The sequence below is a fragment of the Oreochromis aureus genome, linkage group 19 (assembly GCF_013358895.1).
Source record: "Oreochromis aureus strain Israel breed Guangdong linkage group 19, ZZ_aureus, whole genome shotgun sequence".
Lineage (NCBI taxonomy): Eukaryota > Metazoa > Chordata > Actinopteri > Cichliformes > Cichlidae > Oreochromis > Oreochromis aureus.
The window spans coordinates 11,643,890-11,666,056 of NC_052960.1; the positions used below are offsets into that span (position 1 = coordinate 11,643,890).

The 22,167-nt window shown below is 41.4% G+C and overlaps 1 protein-coding gene across 2 annotated transcripts in view; it reads left to right on the top strand.

Annotated features, from left to right (window-relative positions):
* The first annotated feature begins 1,423 nt into the window (after window positions 1-1,423).
* The window catches only part of efna2a (ephrin-A2a), an 85,852-nt gene continuing 65,108 nt past the window's right edge, over window positions 1,424-22,167 (top strand). For both annotated transcript variants that reach the window (XM_031737099.2, XM_039603017.1), the window contains exon 1: window positions 1,424-2,477. In XM_031737099.2, the coding sequence (XP_031592959.2) occupies window positions 2,335-2,477 (143 nt within the window). In that variant the 5' untranslated portion in view covers window positions 1,424-2,334. The remainder of the gene's footprint in view (window positions 2,478-22,167) is intronic.

Here is a 22,167-nt window from a genome sequence, read left to right on the forward strand (position 1 = left end):
ATCAGAATCAACTCAACACTGTTTAGTCTGTGTCACTTACATGAGCTTCAGACTCGCATTAAGAGTGTAACAGTTGAGGAAAAGTATGAAACTGAGGTGAAGGATGTCTTTGGTCTATAGTGTTTCCTCTTAAGGAAGCCATCAGGAGACTATCCACCTGTTTACATATGCACGCCTCAGACAGATGTTGAATAATTCATACACAGAGGCGGACAACATGCAGCTGTATTTGGGTTATGGGGGTGCATGGGTTCTCTCCCTGCCTGAATTTGAAGCCCAAATTATAGACATTACTTTGCAGGCAGAGCAGGGCAGAGGAAAAACTAGGCCACTTTGCATAAAGGGTCCAACCAAGAGGCACAATGAGATGTGAAGGATGGAGCAGCAGAAAGCTTGGATTTAATATAACAGGGCCTTTTAGGTTTGGGAAGTTGGGAACAAGTAATTTGGGTTTGATTTGGGGGAAACTGTCTTTTGTAGGAACATCAAAGTTGGTTAGAGGTCGCTCTAAAAAAAAACCTTTTACTTGCTCGTTATTCTGCAAATTGTATTTCTCTCCTTTCATTTTCTTAACGTGGTAATGCCCTTCTAAAGAATGCAAATGAACTTGTTGAAAACTGTTTTCTGCAATCAATTCTCATTTTGTTGAGACTGGATTGATCCTCGCTGGAGCTCATTTTGCACAACATAGCCTTATCAACACGTGTTCGAAAACGCATGGAGCGCTTTGCGAGAACCACAAGTGTAGTTACTATTTCGTCCTCCTTTGGGGGGAGACTAAGTACCTGCGATGGATACGTTCTTCGCAGAGTAGTCTGCACATCCTCGCAGGACAGAGGCATCAGGGGTGGCAGGGCTCTGTCAAACAGCTATCTGGAGGTTTATGGCTCACAGGTTTTAGACTCGGTGCTGCCTCCGCTTGCCATTTGGGCCTAATGGACACTGATGGAAAATGACTCCACTGTTCCAGCGATCCATCAGACGCCCTCCTTCTCTCTCCATTCATCAGAGAGCGGCTTTCAAACAGTGAACTTCGTGGGCGGTTTACATGCCCCGATAAGATGCAAATAAACAGTCTTTAGTCAAATTGATGATTGTGGTGAAAAATAACAAAGTCAACTTCAGCTATAATTTACCCTTTCCCTCTGGAGGGGGGGTCTTAATGTCAACTATTTATGCCAAGATTTCGAATTCGTGTCACAATAAAGTCATTTAACTACCTAGAATGAAGCGTTTAAGTGACTTCAGACTTTCCTCTATACATCTCCGGCTGCATATGGCCAGGGCGCAGTGAGTCAGCCAGCCACGAGTCCCCAGAGGGAGCGCAGCACAGCACGGCTCCAGACCCCGCCCGCTCAGAAAGAAAAGCGAGCGGGAGATGGAGAGAGGGGGTGGGGGTTACTTACACCGAGTCGGGGTACCTCTGAGTGATGTTGCCGCTATAGGTGGAGGTTGCACGGGAGCATGTTGGGATTAAAGCTGTGATCATCGACGGCTCCCTGCCTGCGCCGGTCAGCGTGACGCACGGAAAGACGCGCAGTAACTGGAGTTACGTTGGATTGGAGCCAGTGGCAGCGGAGGGATCACCAAGTTGAGACGCCGTGAGAGCTTACGGTTGTTTAACAAGGATGCTCCCGTCTTGCAAATGTTATTTTGTGACAAGTTTGAGCAAAAAATAGCGAAAAGGAGCGCGCTTTTGTGTGCGGAATGCATTTTCTTGGACTGCAATAATAGAAAAGGTCAAGTGGACGCAGTTTTAGGCTGCAAAGAGATTTGCACTGTGGAACGAGCGGAACAAAGCGTGCGCCAGGCGCAGCAGAAATCTGGGTAAACAAATATGACGGCCGGTTCTGGCGTTGTCTTTGGTCTGCTGATGAGCTACGATATCACCGACAGAATTGTAAACCTCGGATGAATTCTGGAGTCTGATTACCATTTTTCTGAAAAGGGAGAGAAAGAGAGCGAGCGAGCGAGAGACAGGACCTAATCCAGGTAGCGCATCTCTCTCTCTGGCTGCGCGTAATGGGAGAAAACTTTCGGACCTTGCAGAGGAGACGCACCAGCAGCATCCTGCCGACGACGCTTTCGTAAATACCATGTGAATTCTTCTATTTTATACGCAATTGGCCAAGTTTGAGAGTGAATTTCAAACATTCAGTATGACTTGAAACACCCCCGAGGTTATCGGAACTTCAAGCATCAAGCCAGTTAACCGCCGAGCCGATTTTATCAAAAGACACGCAGAAGGACATTGATGATCTAGAAAGGATTTCTGGAGCAGCAGCAGCGCAGTGAAAGCCTGATATCAGTTAGAAATAAAAGACTCCCCCCTAGATGTCTATGATGTTGTGCCAGCTCGGGCAGAAGTGTGTGATGGAGGTGGTGTTGCTGGCCATCCTGTCTTGGGTGTCCGTGTGGGCGGAGGAGAAGATCATATTTGACAGACACGCTGTTTACTGGAATAGCTCCAACCCCAAGTGAGTTTTAGTAGGAGTTCGGCCTGAAGGTGTGTGTGTGTGTGTTTGAAACACTGTTTATCTAGGCTACCTGCCTGTTATATATGCCCCTCAAAAACTCTCATTACTCACATACACTTGAACCTTGAAATCTTTAAGCTGTCTGATCACATCAGTCTTATTTACATTTCATTTCTATTTAAGCAGCGGTTTGGCAGAGAGCTGCAATATTGATGTTTTAACCACGCACACACAGACAGAGGCAAATGGAAGTGTGTGTGTTTGTTTGTGTGAACCTTGGATATTTTATTCTGTGGCACAGGGAGCTCCTTTTGTTTTAAACAATGAGGGCATCCTGCCTCCTCTTCTCATCAGTGTCTAGAGACTTAGTTCCTCTGTCCTTCTAGCTCTCTCTCTCTCTCTCTCTCTCTCTCTCACACACACACACACACACACACACACACACTCTCTCTCTCTCTCTCTCTCTCTCTCTCTCTCTCTCAAAGCTTTTACCTTTCTTTCTGCTAATTTCTGGCTCCTGTGCCAGTCACACAAGTGCACATTATTTCTTTGTGAATTCAAGCACTTGTGCAAAACCCACATCCATAAATAAACACAAAGCCACACAAGGATGCACGCGCATTAACACACACACAACACACAAATGGTTGTCTTTAGCCGGCTCTCTCTCATTGACATGGGGCAGAGCACACTGGGTCCGTCTGTCTAATGGTTTGTGACAACCTGGCCAGCCTCTTTCTCTCCATCTCTCTCCCTCCAACCCCTTCCTCTTTTCTCCCCTCTCTCTCCTCCTCTTCTTTTTTTTGCCTCCTTCTTTCACCCAGGTAGATAAATAAACATTGAAAGTGCTCCCTCTCACTCACGGCTGAATTAGTCCAAACTAACTGCCCTGTCTCTCTGCAAAAACCAAACGCGCGCACACGCATACATACACAGAGAGCGCTAACAGGCCTGTCTCTGACTGCATCACTGTTCCACAGAAGGCTTCTCAAATATTTAACAGGCAAGGGGGAACATTTTCTCCCTTTCTCGATGTCTCCCTCTCCCTTTCTGTCTTTCTTTTCGTCGTTCTGTGCACCTGCTTTCTCATCACACACATACACCAACACATTGCAAACGTCACAGGGAAAATTTAAGCTATACTGATGGTTGCTGGGGGCGCTGTTATTCCGTCAGGGTCGTATGGAGAAGCTGAAGCAGAAAGGGGGTACATCAAAAATGCATTGCTGCTAAAGCAATGAATCTAGGCTCTGGAGCCCTGGCGAGGTTGGTTCCCCCTGTTAGACTCTGGCTCTGTCACTGCTCATGCTGCGCCTTTTTCTGCACACACACATACATGCAGGTCCATCCCTTGCTGTAATCCTTTGAGGATTACAGGAAGTTTTATGAGAGACTCAAGACTGGCGAAAAGAGATGAGAATACTGACACTAAAATCATTGGAGCTTATGTAAAATTTAAAGGAGGATCTGCCTTTTTTATATTTGCGTTGTTTCTTTTTTAACAACTTTGGTTAAATTTGGAAAGTTTTTGCCTGTTAAACTAAGGATTTCTCACAAAGTTATTTGCCAGATGGGGGATGCAATAAAGTCAAACAAGACAAGAAACAAGAGCAGACAATCAGGCGATCAGGCAGGTAAAGAAACCTATCAGGGAGGGGAAATCAAGGTTATTGTAACCACTGTCATTGCAAAAATATAAAACCACTACAATTACTAAAAGTTCTTTATTCAAAGTATTTATAAAGTATAGGCACATATATATTTGAGCAAAGAATAGCACTTCCTTGTGATTCTCTTTTTCATGTTAAAGATGACAAGCTTTGTATTACCGTAGCTTGTTCTTCAAGGTGAAAACAGCTTTATGTATAAAATATGATTTTAGGATAAGTATTTCAAAAGGTCGCTCACCTATTAATACCCTATATTGTGATTTAGTCACCAATAACCGAAGCTCAGAGAACAAATGCAACAGTACTGCATTGTATCCAAGCAGCAGCTATTGTCTGAGGCAGTGAAATGACACAAACAGCTTGGAAAATGAACAGCTGTGTGTCTTAATTGATCACACAACATCAAGCACGCAGCTTGTATTGTGCGTTGCCTCTTCACATGTTCATCAAAAGTTTGGTCACACCACAACAGCTCGAGAAGGGTGTTTTCTGCAAGGTCACAAGTACTGGGTTGGAATTTGTAGAACTGATAATCAGTCAATCTGAAGTGCAGCTTTAACTTTCTGGCATGAGGTGACAAATTACTTCGGAAGAAAAACTGCAACCTAACTTTTATTCATACATACTGAAATATACAAAGATTACATCTGTTGGGTTTTTTTTGCTTTTAAACTTAATCAATGAAGATCTTAAACCCCATGTGTGCTATTAACGACAGAACACGTGATTATTTTTGTTTCAGTCCCCTTTATTTAGCCAAATAAATTTCACCATGCACTGTGCAGAATTAGCAACCAGCTGGAGATGGTAATTACGCTGGTAAACGGTTGCATGGAGTATTCAGAAATATGGTCGTGCATGCTTTGTATTGTATGTGTATGTATGTGGTGCCAAAAAAAAGAGCAGAAAATTAGTCATCGTGGTTTTAGGATGAGAAGAGCTTTTCTACCTGGAAATGGTTTTACGCATCCAGCTATGAACTTAGGGGTAAATTTAATTGACTGTTGCATTTCTTTAAATGCTAAAGCTACTTACCCAAGTTCCACAAAAAATTGGAAGAGAAGTGGAGCATGAGGTAGAGAAGATGCAATTAAATTTTTCTGCAGAACAAAACTGCAAAACAAGGAAATGTTCTATGTTGGGCTCTCCGGCTGCCTCTGAAGTATAGTCTGTGTGTTTAAAGCATTGATAAAATTATGTCATGACATTCAATTCAACAGCAGCAGCCATCCCTAGAGATGTTGTCCCAGTTACACAGAAAAAGGCTGTAGACCTTTAATGGATTTACCTTGAAGTAACGTTTGAGTCAAATCAAAATCTCAACATAAAAAAGAACTACATGGTGAAACACCACCGGTGTTAAGAATTGACCCATCTTTGTAGTTTGGGAGGCCGTCATTATAATGTCTTTTACCCAATACCTGTATTTTTCAGCTGCTTTAGCAAGAGCTTCAGCTCTGTTTACCCCGATCCTTCTTGCTCTACTTTTTTATTGCATATTTCTCTGAGATTAATCACCATCCACACTGACATCTTTTAATTGTTTTCACCTGCTAATTAATTGTGCTGCCGGTAAGTTAGCTGTGCTTTTAAGGAGTGCCTTGATCTCAACAAAGCTAACCTGGATAAGTCAACAAAAATAAAAATAAGTTAAACAAATGTTCTTATTTGAGAGAGGCGGCATCCTACAAATTGGCCAAACCCTTTAAATCTCTGGCTGTGACTCTCAGCAGGCCTATCTCTTTCAAGGTCTTGCTGGATAATAGAAAATGTATGAGATAATCCAATTCAAACGGCTCTGGCCACTTTTGGTCACGGTGGGGAGCAACACTCGTGCACTCTCAGATTGTTGTCCATTCTGCTATTGTGATGAGATACATGGCGCTGCACAATAACAAAGTACTATAACACACATTATCACAACAATAGTGCAACATTAGAACAGCATCTGGAAATCTCCCAGATTCACATAAAGGGATTTATGCCACATGCAAGAAGGAATGTATGAGAAGCACACACACACACACACAGGCACACATGTGCACTTATACACACCAGCTAGATTTAGGTCACAAACTCACACACACAATCACATACAAGCAGAATGGCTGCCCATTGAATACAAGGTTAGGCAGCCCCCATTTTTCTATTTACTTGCTGTCTTGCACACACATACACGTACACACATCAATGGAAGCTAGATATGGGACACACATGCGCAGCCAGATTGGTTTTTCTATTCAGTAAAAACCCATCCTTTTTCCTGTTGCTGGCTTGCACACACACAAATACTGAGCCCCTTTCTGGCTCCCAGGCCCATATTATAAAGCTCGCAGGTGAGGGGCTTTGTTCACCCCGAGCAGCTAATGTGCTCAGTGCAATGGGCTCTCCTCCACACACACATTCTCCGACACACACATAGAGTACACTGGCTCAATGGTCCAGAAGGAGCACCTTATCTAATCCCATGGTTTATCCTTCAAAAGACTTTCTTTTCCTTTTCTTCTTTGTTCCTCCTCTCTCTTCATCTCTGTGTCTTTGAGGAACTCCGTGTCAGTGAGAAGCGCTGATGGTTGACGACACTCTCATTCCATGGGACAGAATCTATCTCCTTGGAGACTCACACACAGAAATACACGCACCCACACAGCCTTTGAGGAAGAAGCGACTTATGCATCGAGCACATACACTGCCCACAGAAACTTTAAAATGCAAGCTCGGGTCCAAACACACACTCACCTCATATACATGCGGTCCGTACTCACACCGAGCACATCACAAGTCCCTGCACATAAACCCCCACACACTCACTGTCTTACCGTTGCGTCCCCTGTGGCGTACTGTGATATGTGTAGTCACTAACACTTCCTCAGCCATACCACACACATACAGACACACGCACACATAAGATTTGCATCCAATTTACATGTAGACTTGTAGTCACCCCCGCTCAGTTACTGACAGTTTGTCAGACTCAAACTTGCCCTTGGGTTAAATCTATCTTCCACTGCCACTGCCACCCACTCCACCTCTTTTTCTCTTCATCTTTCTTCCTCTCCATCTTTATGTCTCCCTATCAAGCTCCCATCTTCCACTCTCTCATCTCCTCTCTCTTTTATCACCACTTCTCGCTTATCCCATTGGGATGTGGTTTGCATGTTTTTCTTGTGCAGGACCCTGAACTGTCCACCTTGCCTCAGGCAACATTTTTCTGTACATTAAAGCTGCACTACATCAGGTTATATGTTTGTGCTTTGACCTATATGACCTTGTATGGGTTTCTTTAAAATGTCTGCACAGCTTTGGGTCATGTTGAGAGAAACCTGTCTCAGAAGTTGTCTTTGGAATTCGTTCCCTCTGGTCTCGAGCTAAAGACGATACTTAGAGTAATTAAAGTCAGGGCTACTACCTCGCAAATTATTTCTCCCAGCTCAGCAGGAGAGACACAGTTACATAAGAAGATCTAGTGTAGCAGATCTTAGTCATCAGCAGATTCAATGCAGTGACTGGCAGGAGGGGGTCATCTGAATATCCAGGGGCATCGAGGTGGAACAGTGTGTTTGCTGATGTTAAAAGCTCTACCAGTACAGCTGCTTTAAATGTGGGTGCATGATATTTGATGACACGGATGGTATTTTATGTCTGTTGAATGATAATGCAAGCCAAGAGAAAGACAGCATGCAGTGTAATGATAAGGAACATCTGAGGTAAGCTAAGACACTTTTATATATCTAAGAGGTTCCCATCCTTTTTCATCTGACATACCCCCACAGCCCTGTCAGATGGACAAAAAGTCATTCCTCAACAGCATCTGACATCTTCAAATGTGTTCAACTGAACTCATTTCAGACTCGATCTGGACCAGTTTCAGCTTACCATTTCTCTATTATAGTCAGTCAGACAACTTAAAATGATTTATTACAGCAAAGGCATATAGTTAAATTTTAGCATCAAGCTTCCAAGTGCGTGACTCCCCACAGCATGATGCACATAAAAATAGGTGGTAATGAATAATTATCTCACCAGAGCCTACAGGAGGATGCTGGGGTAGTGGAAGGCTTGAAACAGCAGGAGGGAATGCTGGTCAGGAGTGTCATTGACATGTCAGAGGAAGAGATGGGAAACTGACGCTTAAATTTACCACCAGATGTGTTTGGTGTGTCATATGGAAGTTTGTTTCCTGCACTGATTTTTCCTTCACTTCTTTTTTACGCTTTTCTTTCTTTCTTTCTTTCTTTCTTTCTTTCTTTCTTTCTTTCTTTCATAAAATAGTAAGTTAGAAGAGTGAACATGTGTATCACAGGTTGATTTTCCCGACAGAGCTAGCTCATAGGCTTTTATTTATCTCTTAACCCTGTAAGACCCACCATAGAACCAAATTCGCAATACTTTCAAGTTGCAATACTTTAATACAACCGTTATATCCCAAATTCTAATAATATGTATGCATTAAATCCATAGAAAATACATACATACTTCATAGTTTTATTTTTGAGATACACCAATTTTTATATAGTGCAGAAAAAATGAAAATAAATATTATAATGCAAATTTGCAGAAAAAACTGCATGTGCAACAAAATAAACTATTTCCAACAGTGCAATTTCAGTTCTAAGCATCCCAGAAACTATACAGAAAAGCATAAAGTCAAACATGACTTTTAAAAACACCAGTATAGGTTTATAAATGCCCTGAAGGGAAAAACTACTTTTCCCAAGAAATATGACGTCACTTCCGGTTTTGCCAGCTAATGCCGCACATGCGATAGTTCGCGCTGACGTCCTCTATTCCAAGTAGGAAGTGCTATGAACAGCTGATCGGATCGCAGCGTGTTTCTGGAATATCATGTTTTTGTTTCTGCAAGTGATTTTTGTGCAATTTTTCCGAAGCTGACCCAGCTGAATGCATAAGATGTAAGTACAACTTATCTGATTCCATATGTGGTTGGAGTTCTACCGGGATTTAAAAATAGTTGCAAAGTGAAGCAGTCTACTTTAAGGTTTATTTCCAATTAAGTGTTATTGGCAACTTTTTTCAAGATTTTTGTACTTTTATCTGCATCTAACGCTTTCATCTCTTTATGTTGTTAAGTAATAAGTACTTTTATTTAGTATAATTTTAGTTTTAGAAAAAAACAGACTAAAGTAGTGATCAAAGTAATGGCTGAAAGACTATGATTGAAAAATACATGAAAAACTATGGAAAAAACCCCCAGATAGAAATATAACTAAAAGTGTTACCAGTATGCGTTCTTATTTGTACATTTCAAGATACTACATAAATAAATAAATAAATAAAAATAACTGGTGGAAACAACCTTCCATATTCCAACTTCTTCAGGTTCACTCAATTCGTTAATTAATTCTAATAGCAGCAGAAAGACTTCCTTGGTACCCTCCTGACTTTTATAGACTGAGGAAATTGTTATTGAATTAGTAACAGTTTTTTATTGTGGTCTCTATTAGTGAGATAGAAATCTCTTGCCCTGATGGGACAATACATATTTATTCTGTTCTCCTTATTCACCGTGACCGTCATCAGCATCATCATCATTAACATTAATATAATCAGCATCAAATGAAAACACTAACCACGACCGTAATCTTAGCCATCGCCCTCACTGTCACCACCTTAATTTTCTTCATCAAAACTTTAATCACTGCTGTTATGTTCCCTGCTGTTTTCATTATCCTTATCATCATCATCTTCATAGACATCATTAGCATCACCTTCATAATCAACACTGATTTCAGGTATGTAAATAAACACCAAATGTTTTTTGTTTTTTTTTAAAGTTAAGAAACCACATGCTCAACACTCTGGTACGACTACCTGCTTTGGAATCTTGAAATTCAAAAAGCAGATATTCATCAAACAGCATTTTAAATTAACCTGGAGAAAACAGGTTAACAGGTAAACATACAGCTGCAATAACCGAGTAAAGTTCAGGTGTAGAAAAGGTTTTGAAAGTAGTTGCATGAGTTTTGATTTTTAATTTTCCAACTCCTCAGCCTGGCGGTGGAAAATGCACCCACAAAACAACCTTTGTTAAAGGTCTTTGTCCTTTGGGCTGTCAGGGACAATGACAACACCAGATGAACTATTACAACCGCGCAGTGAATGGATGCGTACCTCTCCTGAATCTTTAATCTATCAGCTGTAGAGTTTTAATTTATCTGTTTACAGTTTCTGAGCTGAGGCTGAAGACAAATTTCCAGCCCGGATTGGATAATGATGACGGACGTTATCATTATCACCTCCATTGTCATCCTCATCCGTATGTTCATCATCACTAATGCATTCAGTATCACCTTCATCATATCGGAATAATCAATATCATCACCACCTTCGTCATCACCTGCTCTTCTCCTCTCTGTCTGGAGGCATATCAGATTAGTGCATACAGCCCTCAGAGTCTTTATTAGAATTACGCAGGATTAGACCTGAGGTGAGGATGATTTTGCAGGTCAGAAGGAGGATTGCTGCAGAGAAAAAAGTTCAAATCCTCTCAACCAGAAGGCGGAATACATGCAGACACCTTGGAGAGACATAAGAATCAATGGACTGAATTAGTTTGCAGCCTCGGCAGCACCAAGCACAATTAAGTAGCGACAAAATCACGAGAGTGCTGCAACATCTGTTGGTTCTGCCTTATTATGTCCCATTAGCATAGTGTAAAATGGGGAGTTTGTTTATAGTGCCCCCATTCTGGATAAAACAAAGGTAGTGGGGTGTCCATAGCTGGCTGGGAATTAGACAGTTTCGCCCTGCTTCATCTGATGGATTACATGCAAATGATTCACTCGCTCCTTCTTTTGTTTGACTTTCCACTCCTGCTGTTTGAAAATCTACCAGGGATATTTTTGGATGAAGATGACTTTTTTTTTAAAATTATTATTGTACCAACTCGTGCGCATATTATATGCACACAGACATACACACACACACGAATGCTAGCCAACAGTCTCGTGATGCTATTGTGCAGTCGGACATGAAGAAAATAACCCTGCCAAAAGACAGGTTGATTTTTTTTCTTTTGGATGAATTTGTTTGTCAAATTGCATGGCTTTAAAAAAAAAAAATGCTTCTCGGCGAATACCAGCGTGGAAGTTGTCAGGGTCAGCTTTTACAGTTTAGTCTCACCTCGAGTGGAAAGAGAAAATGAACGAATCTTCTCTTCTTCTTTTCTAAATGCCAATTTTCTCATCCTAAAAGCTCTGCGCGCCAGAGGGCATCTTGAATATTGGGCAAAGCACCATGCTAAAGGCCATTGTTCCTCCTGTAATACCAGCTTCTCACCTGCTGAGACCATCCAACCATGTGCTCTCCGTCCAACTACACCGCTGGACTCTTACTCCCCTTCCCTCCATCTTCTCGGCGTCACAGATTTCCACCACTTTCCCTCTTTTTTCGCTTAATTTCTCTTTTGTTTCGATTTCCCTTCCCTTCCGTTGCTTTGATTCTCAGTCCTCTTCCAGAAACTTTCATCTTCCTTCTTCTTTGTGAAAAAGCTGAAGTGGCCTCGTCTTTGTTATGCTCTCAACTTTTTGTCCTTCTTCATATCCGCGCTCTGGGTCTAATCCTTCAAGTAGATCTTTCTGTTTCCCTTTCACATTTTTTGTCTTTTTTTGTCTCTCAGGGCCAGTCCGAGGCATATAGCCAGACAGTGGAATATGTGTTATTATCAGTCTCCAACTGGTCTATATGAACACTGAACAGAAGGGGTCCCATCAGAGTATCAGGCAGGCAGAACTGAAAGAGTGCTATTCTTCCGCTCGGGTAACACAATCGGCACAACCAGCCGGGACCTGAGGAAAAGTATTAGAGGGAAGCAGAAACAACGATGGAGCAGGAATGACAATGCCCATTGTTCACGATGTATTGAGTGCAGTCTGGCATGTTTCATATTCTGGGCTGGTATCTCCCTATTTTGTCCTCTTTTATTCATGCTTTCATTCTTTCATCCTGTCTGTTGGCCTCTCTGTTCCTTCTTAAGACCCATGGATCTCTGAGTTTCTCTATCTCCTGGCTCCAACTATTTCATTCTCTTCATTAAAACAACAACTCTCGGGATCTCCCCCAGGTTGTTTCGGGGACTTACATCATCATCACCATCACCGCCATAGTCATTATCATCAACAAACCTCATTAGTGGCAGCTAGCAACAGAAGCAGCAGCTCTGCAGCGTAATATCCTTACTCATTCTTTCAACCTGCTCCTCTGCATGAACGATCAAACGCGGGGGGAAGTTAAGTAAACATTTCATATTGCATTACTGATTCAGTGCCATGCTGCTAACATACTAAACAGATCATTACACTCCTATGAGCAGATGAAATGATGATGATGATGATGATATTTTCCACCAAGCACAGACTCTGTCAGGGCAGGATTGAAAATATGAAAAAGAGTTTTGTGAAAAATGCAAAGGAAAGGTCTGATTTCATTTGCTCTGGGGGGAATTTTTTTCCTTTTTTTTTTGAGAAAAAGAAATCATTTCTAAGACAAGGATTATCATTCTAAGCCACTCCTTTAATAAGAGAAAGAGTAAAATAATCCTAAAGTGAAATGATGAGATTTCTGTCACTGAGAAATAAAATTGCGGGGAAGGAGATATTTTTCTATCTTAACATTTTAGTTCTAATTGTACATACTTTGACAGCAGGCTGTAGGAAATATGGTTGGCAGAAGAGATTAGCATAGGAACCACAGGTCACCATTGTTGTGAACAGGGAGTGTCATATATTTGGTTAGATGATTTTATATATATCGCAAGGTAGCATTCCTAACAGATCTTCTCTTAGCAGACACTTCATCCCTGCAGAAAAGCACAGGTGTAATTAATCACGTTAATGATGCTGGTTCTGTGAAGCAGCGTGCACAGTGAGGCTAGCTCTGGAACACCTGAATGGAATGCAGCCACTTACTCAACTGGCATTCAACAATTCAAACTGTGTACAACTGTCTTTTAATTACTCTATTTGACTGAGAGATAAAGATATTTACTGTTCAAAAACGTCATAAAAACCACATCTAAATATTATTTCACTGTCAGTTTGTTGGTCAATTGGTCTGTTTGTGGATTATAGCTCTGTTTGTCCATCAGGCTGTGCATTCAGAGATCATCTTCTGTATACCTTGGTTGTAACAAATCATTGTTACTGTTGCCTTCCTATTGGCTCACAGCAATATAGCCATTCTCCTCTGACCTGTGGCATCTACAGGGCATTTTCATCCAAAGAAGTGCTTGACTTGATTCACCAAGTCACTAAAATGTGGTTGACTGATTAAACATTTGCATTAACAAGCAGCTGAACAGGTGTACAGTCGGGGTATGTCTACAAAAAGTAAAAAAAAAAGGTGTATGTGCAAAAGCTGATGGGAAGAATATTGTGTATATGTACTGCACGGTAAATACTGCAATAACTATCATGGCATCATGATGGCAGTGATATGCAACAAGTAGCTATGTTGTAGATATAAACAGTGATAATGACGCTGATGTTGGTAGTCGCAGCACCGGTATGACAAAAAAAATGTGAACGATGGCGGCATTGTTGATGAGAAGAATGAGAAGAATGGCAAAATGATGAAGGAAATGAGCACTGTGGCACGATGATGACGACGGTAAAAAAAGCCATAATGATGGTAATTGAAGTGATGAAGAGAGTGAGAACAGCAGAAATGGATAAAAAAAAAGTGATTTTCATGGGGTGATTTTGTTGATGATGAAGCTGGATTACACTGATGCTAGAAGAGATGATGGTGATAATTCCCAATGATTGCACTAGGGTGATGATTCTGAATACAATAGCTGAGTTGTTGACAATAACAAGATTAATGACACTGATACTAAAAGAAATGATGATGACGATGATAGCAGTGATTGTGCGCATATGATGAATATGATGATGATGTCGAAGATAGTATGATTAGTAATGGTTTTGAAGACTAAGATGAAAGGAGCATAATGAGTCACCTCCTCTCTGCTGTTTGCTCCCCCTCCTGTTGTCCAATTTTAAGACTCCCCACTGCATACCATCTTCACCCATGTCCCCCATCTCTCCCCCCACTGAGCAGGTTTGTGAGAGGACAATCAGAGCGCTCCATTAAGATTCCTTTTCCTTCGCTTGTGTTACCTCTCTGAGGAAAATGAAGAAGGAGAGGGCAGATGTGAGAACATTACTAGTTCTTTGGCAGTTTTGTCTTTTCTGCCGATAAAAATGGGAAAATGAGCAGATTCACCACTGATGAGATGCTTCATTCTTTGAGGCGTCACCTTTAACTCCCTCGCGCAGCCGCGGGAAGGTGTTTTGTCACAAATGAGAGGGAGATTACTCATTTATTCTTTTGTGTCCTCCGTTTTTTTAATACTTTGGTCGTATGTATGTGTGTGCACATGCCTCCCAACTCTGTGCGCGCGTGCGTGCATGGGTCTTTATTTCTTTGTTCATTTGATGTGGGTGTTTAGGTGCAGCTTAGGAGTGTGTAAGTGTGTTGGCGTCAGTGGCAAAAAACGGTCCTTACACCGGTTTGAAGAGCCTAATCAAAGGCTGGCAAAATTTTCTCGCTTCTTGTGTAGTTCCGAACCTTCCCTATTTTTTATTTTTTTTGTACTCCCTCCTCTCCCGCCCACTCTCATCTCTGATTACTGAAGGGGTTGCAGGAGGGCTCTGTTCTTCACCGAGTTTTTCGATGACATCCTTCATAGCTGTTGCACTGACTACGAGCACGTGTTTCCTTATAGGAGTCTTTGAAGAAGCAGAGCTTGTGAAGAAACAGTGAAGGTCTGCAGTCTTTATTTTCCAACTGTGGACACTGGTGGATAACATGAAGCCAGCTGTGGCACCAATCATCCAAAGCCTGAGGTTCAGTCAAAGACAGGAAGGCAGGAAGGAAAGGCAAGATAGTAGGAGATGTATTTATAGTACATGCACAGTGCTGAATTATATTTGCCTAATAAGGGAAATGGCTCTAAGGAGCTTCCTCGTTTTGGAGATAAGGATGTGTTAAGAAATAGAAACGAACTGTTCCAGTTTAAATAAAGTTTGAATTTTTTACAGTTTTTTTTTTTTTTTTTTGTCAGCCATGTATCGTAATGAGATTAGTGTCTGATGCAATTACGCCGTGATTTTTTTTTTTTAAAACGACAAATACAAAAATGTTTCAAATGGATCCAAAATTTAAAAGGGAAGAAAGGGCGATGTGATGGACAAAAACCTGGGGGAAAGATGGATGGAAACAAGGGGAAAAAGTGGGATGAGAATGAAGAGAAGAGCGTGAGAGATGTAGAAAAAGAGAGAAAATTGACAGGAGGCGTGTATGGCTGTCTCTGGGTGCAGTGAGGAGTATAGGCTGTGGCATCCGCTAGTGGTGCTGCATACTCTGTGTTTGATCAAACACACTTCAAACACCCTCTCTGACTTCCTCTTGCAGAGGGCTGGGAGACGAACGTGCGTGCGTCTTCTCCTGAATGCGCGTGCGGCTGCGTGTTTGCTGAGGAAAGCGTTATTGATGTTTTGTTTATCTAAAATGGGTCATCCCTAAACAAAACAAGCACAGTGACTACAGTGGCTAAGATGTTCACTGCTGTAAACTGCGGTTTCCTTGCGGCTCCCAGTTCAGTGAATAATGTTGACGAATGACCCTGTGTGTGTGTGTGTGTGTGTGTGTGTGTGTGTAGTTGTACTGCTCTGTGTGTGTGTGTGTGTTTCCACAGCTGAACGTGTGTGCACTATTTCTCTATTATCTTTGCCCCAGTCACGTTTTTCACCTCTATTAAGTTATTCGCCATTAAATGCTCTCTGCTTCGACTTAATTTCATGTCTTCATTTTCTCCATGTTCCCCCATTGTGGAGCTGTGCATCTCTACGTCTTAAAGAACCACGACTCCAGAGAGCTCATTAAAGCCATTAGCAGAGAGAAGTCACAGAATAGTTAGGCTCTCTCGCTGTTGTCTCATTTCATATTGCTAACAGCTCCAGTACAGATTAACCAACCTTTGACTCATCCACTTATATCTGCTTGCCCGTCACCTCCTTTAGGTCATGCATGCTGCATAATGTGCATACTGTAGCCCACTATGATTTCCTTAATTTTCCTCTATTAAAATCATGTTACCTCAGTCATCCTGTCACATGAAAGTTTGATTAGGAACATTATTGAACATTAGATTGATGAATTATTGATCAGCAAGGTGGGAAGTCTGTGGGGAGTGGATTAGACATGAGTCAAGAAGTCCTGTTTGTGTGAGTGTTTAAAATATGCATGGAACTGTATATGCATAGGTGAAGCTGAGTGCATATATGAGAGTTTGTGGTCATCTGTTTAAAAAAAAGTGCATTTTATCTGCTAAAAGTAGAAGAACCCAGCATGCTTATCAGTTTGAAAGTAAGTGATAACTCAGGCTGAGGTTGATGGTATATCAGTAATGATTCTGTGTTAGAAGATCATTCAAAATGCTCTGTGATGTGAACAATTTCAGGGTCTCTCACCGTGTGAGTCTTGCATGGATTGCAAAAAGGCTTCAGTTCAAAGCTGAGACAAAACCCACAGTTTTTTGCAAAGAATCAATAGAACATGTTAATTTACAAAACTGTGAACAGAATATACCAACTGTAGTTGCATAATTGTTGGTCAGTTGAATCAGCTGTAGGTGGATGTGTGAACAATGTGCTGGATAAGGTGTTAGATAATGTGAAAATGTAATTGTTTATATGATTACAAGTTCCGGGAAAACACAGTGACTGCATCTGTAGCTCTGCCTGCTTGGATCCATGAAGTCAAAACATCTGTCCAATCAGAGCCGCAGGGCTCTGTAGAAGATAGAAAACATGGATGTAGTGCCAGAGCATGAGGGGAGTACTAAAAGCTCACCTAGCAAAGCACGAGTATATTTATAAAGTGTGATCAAAACATTCTGGAACAGGTCCATGAAGATCAAAAGCCTTACCTGATTAAAATTTAGTCAATCTCCAGTTCAAGGTCACCTCCTCGGGCATCTCGTTTTTAGATCGCCCCCTGGAAGTCCCGTTCTTACCAGTTCCACTGTGTGTTGATTTCACTGCAGACAATTTGACCTAGATTTCATATCATATGTAATGACCCAGCAGTTTTCAAATAAAGGATCGACAGTTTCCAAGCAGAAGACTGAGAAGCATGCAGTTTTTTTTTAATAATTTCATTTTTTTTTTTACATTAATCAGGTCACATGAATTCATCCTCCCTGGGGCGACTGTCAGAGCTCTACTGTAACGTCCTAAGGGGGCTGAGGGTGAACATTCAGCAGAAATCAACTGAGCTATTTTGTGCCAGCGCTTGATTGCACAGGGTGCCTTGTAAATAGCTTTTTCTCACATGAATACAATTGTTGGGTACCACCTTGACTAGGGGTGTCAAACATAAGGTCCGGGGGCCAGAATTGGCCCAGCAAAGATTCCAATCCGGCCCACTCTACAGTCTTAAAAAACATGATTTCGTGCTTAGATTTGGAACTTGTATCTGTATTTTCATAAGTTTTAGAGATTTTCCTAATGATAAAGGCCCCCCACCGCCCATTGTCATCCATACAACACCAAACTACAAGGACATTTTCTGTAAATTAATAAAAAAAAACCTTACAGTCTGAGCAATGATCTATCAGAACCTTTTCTGTAACGTTACACGTTTATCATGTAGTTTCACTGGTCCGGCCCACTTTACATCAGAGTGGGCCATATGTGGCTCATGACGTAAAATGAGTTTGACGTCCCTGACCTAGACCATTCACAGTTTGCCTCCCTGTCACTGCTTCAGCTTCATGAAAATGAAAATCGAGTTAAAGGTTCACTTTCGGCACACTGTGAATCTATGACTTGATTTATAGGCTACAAGAGATCGAGTGCACAGGCACAGGTCCAAGTGGACAGAACTGGACTTCTACAAAGTGATCTGAAGATTTTTGGCTTTCATAGCCTCCTTACTGGCGCACCCCCATATTAATATATACATATAAAGCAGGATATTATGGTGTTCTCTCATTTATATAATGTAGCACTTGATTAAACACTACTTATCATCAAGATGTTTATTAGAAAGTCCCAGTCCCACCCCAGCCATCCAAGACCAGTCAAGATTATGGTGACCAAAATAGGCAACTATCATTCTGTTTACCTAAAGTTCAATGACTTAAGTTATATAAACCTTATAAACCTTTAGAGGTAAGGTTACAGACACCAACACCAACATTAGTAGGACTTGATGTAGCCCGGAACAGCAGCCACATATTCACACACACAAATGACCAATCGGCATAATTAATCAAGCATTCCACAAACATGCTCATTAACATTAAAAATGACATATACCCTGGAAGGGTAAACCACATAAACGCAGACTCGTGCACACACAGACTGAGAGAGGGAGGACCAAAGCAATGCACCATAAAATACACTTAACAAAAACTCCCCAATAAATAATATTTAGGTGGGCAAGAGGCTACACCAGTCTAAAATTGTAAGTCAGCTTAGTTTTGATTAATAAAGCAGAAGACGACCGCTGGAAGTCTTTGAGCAGTGTGATGGAACTGTAGGAAACAATTCATTTAGGGAAATATGTATCTGGGTCATGTGTGGAGCACCTCGACAAATGATGGAAAGGCCGTGTCTGCTGTCACCGCTCTTCAGCTGCTGTACAAGCACTTCATCTTCTGCATTATCCACTAACAGAAAAGTGTGCCGCCGGTGCTGCCAGGTTGTATTAATGACTTCTCACCAAAAGCATTTGACCGAGGCAAGCAAGCACCGACTCTCATAAACTCATATTCCCAGCTTAAAAATGAGCGTTCTTGCCCTTTTGAAGTGTTTATCTTTCTAAATAGTGGCTGCATACATGGAGGGTTGGGTCAAAGGAGAGCCAAGTGCTAAGTTGCATGGTTATGCTGACAGGAGAAGGGTTCAATTAGCAGTTGAGCTGTCAGGTACTCGACAGTGGCACTTGTCGAGGAGAAACTGATAAAGGGATAGTTTTGCAGAGCTTGAGCTCAATTTTTCCTTCTGTTTTTCATAATGTCCTTCAATATCACAAGAATGAATTTTTTAGTGGTCGTAAATTATTTGGATAAAAGCAAGGAGTGGGTGAATTATTCAAATGTTGCATGTAATTCAGGGGACCTTTGGAGGGTGCAGCTTTAAACGGGTGAAACAGAACAAAGGCTTCAAATGATTGTTATTGCCCATAGATGAAGCCACGCTTTTAACCAAGGTCATCGCAATTAATTTTCTTCTCTGAAGCCTGGCTATGCTCATAAACTGCATTCATCCACTCCACAATTATGGAAAAGATATAAGACGATAAAGAACTTAAAAAGATCTCCGTATTTAAGCTAAATGATACTTTTGCACTTGGATGTAACTATGGACTGCAGTAGAGTCCTTGATCAGATATAACTTTTTATACATTTCTATGAGGTAGAAGTCAAACTGTATGATTAAATAGTAAAAAAATAATTATAATTATTTGCGCATTGTGCAAAGGTTGGTAAACAAGGTTCAAATGAGTTTTTAAGGTGACAGGATAATAAATCTAAAGACACTACTTTTCGTCTCATCCCTGCAAAGAGGAAACAAATAGGCCCAGAGTGTCAGTTACTGCTCTTTTATTTAGAAGCCCCATTTGTTGACTGGCTCTAAACACACTCTGACCAAAGCATCTTGGGAGCCACTTAGCAAACAACTCAGTCAGTAATGAGGAAGGTAGCATCGCTCTCCGCAGAGGGTCTCCCTTTTCTTAAACCCATTTTCCAGTTTGCTGATGGCTTTCTGTCTTGCTGCGTCTCTCGGCTGTGACACCGACTGTCACCATCTGCATCCAAATTATACGTGCCCACGGAGAGGCAGGAAAGCTCACATTTTCGGCAGAATATGCCTACCAGGAAGGTTTTGGGATAATCCAAGTCAAATAGCTGTGGGCAACCACTGCAGATCAGATCCTTCCCAGGAAGGGACTTGCTTACCAGGCACGCACCCTTAGGCCACGCTTATGGGTGAGTTTTAAGTTGTCGTCAGAAGACAGAGAGAGGAACACTTGGAAAGTTGTTGTCACTTTTTATTGACAAAAGTCAGTTGCGCAGGAAGCCGTGTTTTTGTACTCTGTGAGGCTCAAATCGGCTCAATTACATGTGTACTGAATGCTTGTCTCGTTGAATGATGTGAATCGTCAGACACGTTTTGTTCTGGGATCCATTTTATTTCTAACACTAAACTTCCTCTTTTTTCTCTCTCTCTCTCTCTAATGATGATTCTTTTCTCACTCCCATTGTTCAAAGCGTTTCTGTGATTCCCTCCTCACAACCATCAGAAAGTATGAGTGTAACAAAGACTCAGCCTTTCAAAACACTTCTATTCTCAATGAGATTGTTGGCATTCGCTGTGAAAATCTAAAAAAAGGGGAGAAATTATTCAAACATGAGTGTGCATGCATGAATTGCAGGCGGTGACTAGTTGCTTTTTTCCATGTTTTACCCACATGCAGATTATGCATGATTTCTCCTGGGACTGCATGGCACACCAATGATACCTTCTGTCATAGATATTTAGATATTTATTATCAGCTGGCCCAAATTTTGCTGGAGAATTCAAATCTAAGCCCTCTGCACTGTGCAGATTCACCACACGGATCGAGTGCAGGCCTCAGGCACAGGCAGAAACAGTAATACAAACTTTAGTTTCCCGTTGTCATCCCCGGCTGCATCACTTAAATCAATTGCTATGAAATCTTTTTCAAGCTTAATCTGATTTTTCTTTATCTGTGCAGCGATAACGGCATTAAAAACAAACAAGACAAGATGGAAATCCAGGTTAAAGACTAACTTTCTGAAGGCGCAGTGTCAACCATACCTCAATTTAGAAAAACCGAGAACAAGCGAAAAACACATGACTGCTGTAACTAAACACTGCATGCAGGGAAAATGTAACATAAAGCATTAAACAGATTAGAATATAACCCCCAAAGAGAGGATGAGTCACAGAGGAGTTCAAATGCTAATTTGCAATAGTATTAAGTGACTCTTTCTTCAACATACATGGTGCTTTTGTGGAAATGGTACTAGTTTGTCTTCTATATATGTAGAGAGCGCGAATTTCAAGGCTCTGATGAAACATTGATGCGAGAGGAGAAAATACCCAATTTGGTCGGCAGAGATTAACACAAAAGCATAAGAAGCTGATAAAAGGCCCTCTCATCTCTGAAAGCAAACAAATGAAGCAAACATGAACGGTACCAAAAAAAAAATTAAATCAAAAGGCAAACCAAATTAGAAAACGAGAATCTGCAGTAAACATCAACCGATATCACAGGCACTGCCAGCAGATCAACAGAAACTGGACATCTTTCAATCTGAAAATATGTGAATTTATTTTTATTCCCAAGAAGCTGACTCTTCAGAGACGTGAGGAATTTCTTTTGACAGCAGTGACAGGCAGGAAGTCTTCCCTGCATTTTCACCACAGTTGATTTGGTTTGCATCTCAAACGCAGGATTCTCTCTCACATCCCTGAAGCACTTTAGCTTCGAACTGTTGCCATTTTTCCACCAAATGGACAAATATGAACCGAGGACGGTGCTTTGAGGGGAAAAAAAGAAAATCTACCCAAATCAGTTAGCGGGTGTGAGTAGGTGTGTGTCTGTGTGCGTGTGTGTGTGTGTATTCCTCTCCCAGCATTCCCCCATCTGCAGAGGAAAGAACTCGCTGAACTGTGAACCAATGAGCATCTCAGCAGCAGAAAGATGCTGCTAGGAGCGGTTCCTACATCCAGCTGTGGACCTATGCATAACACACACACATTAAACACACGTCTAGTACACATCCTAAACAAACACAAAGTCTCTGTCTTAAGGCCATACAGTGGAGGTGATAGACTCCTTTCCTCTTTCTTCTCCTTCCACTCCTCTTCATCACAAGGTAACATGTTATGTATACGGAACACGTTATCTCCTACTTTTTGCTGCCATTTCTTTTTCTCTCTCCTTCCATCTCTCCTTTT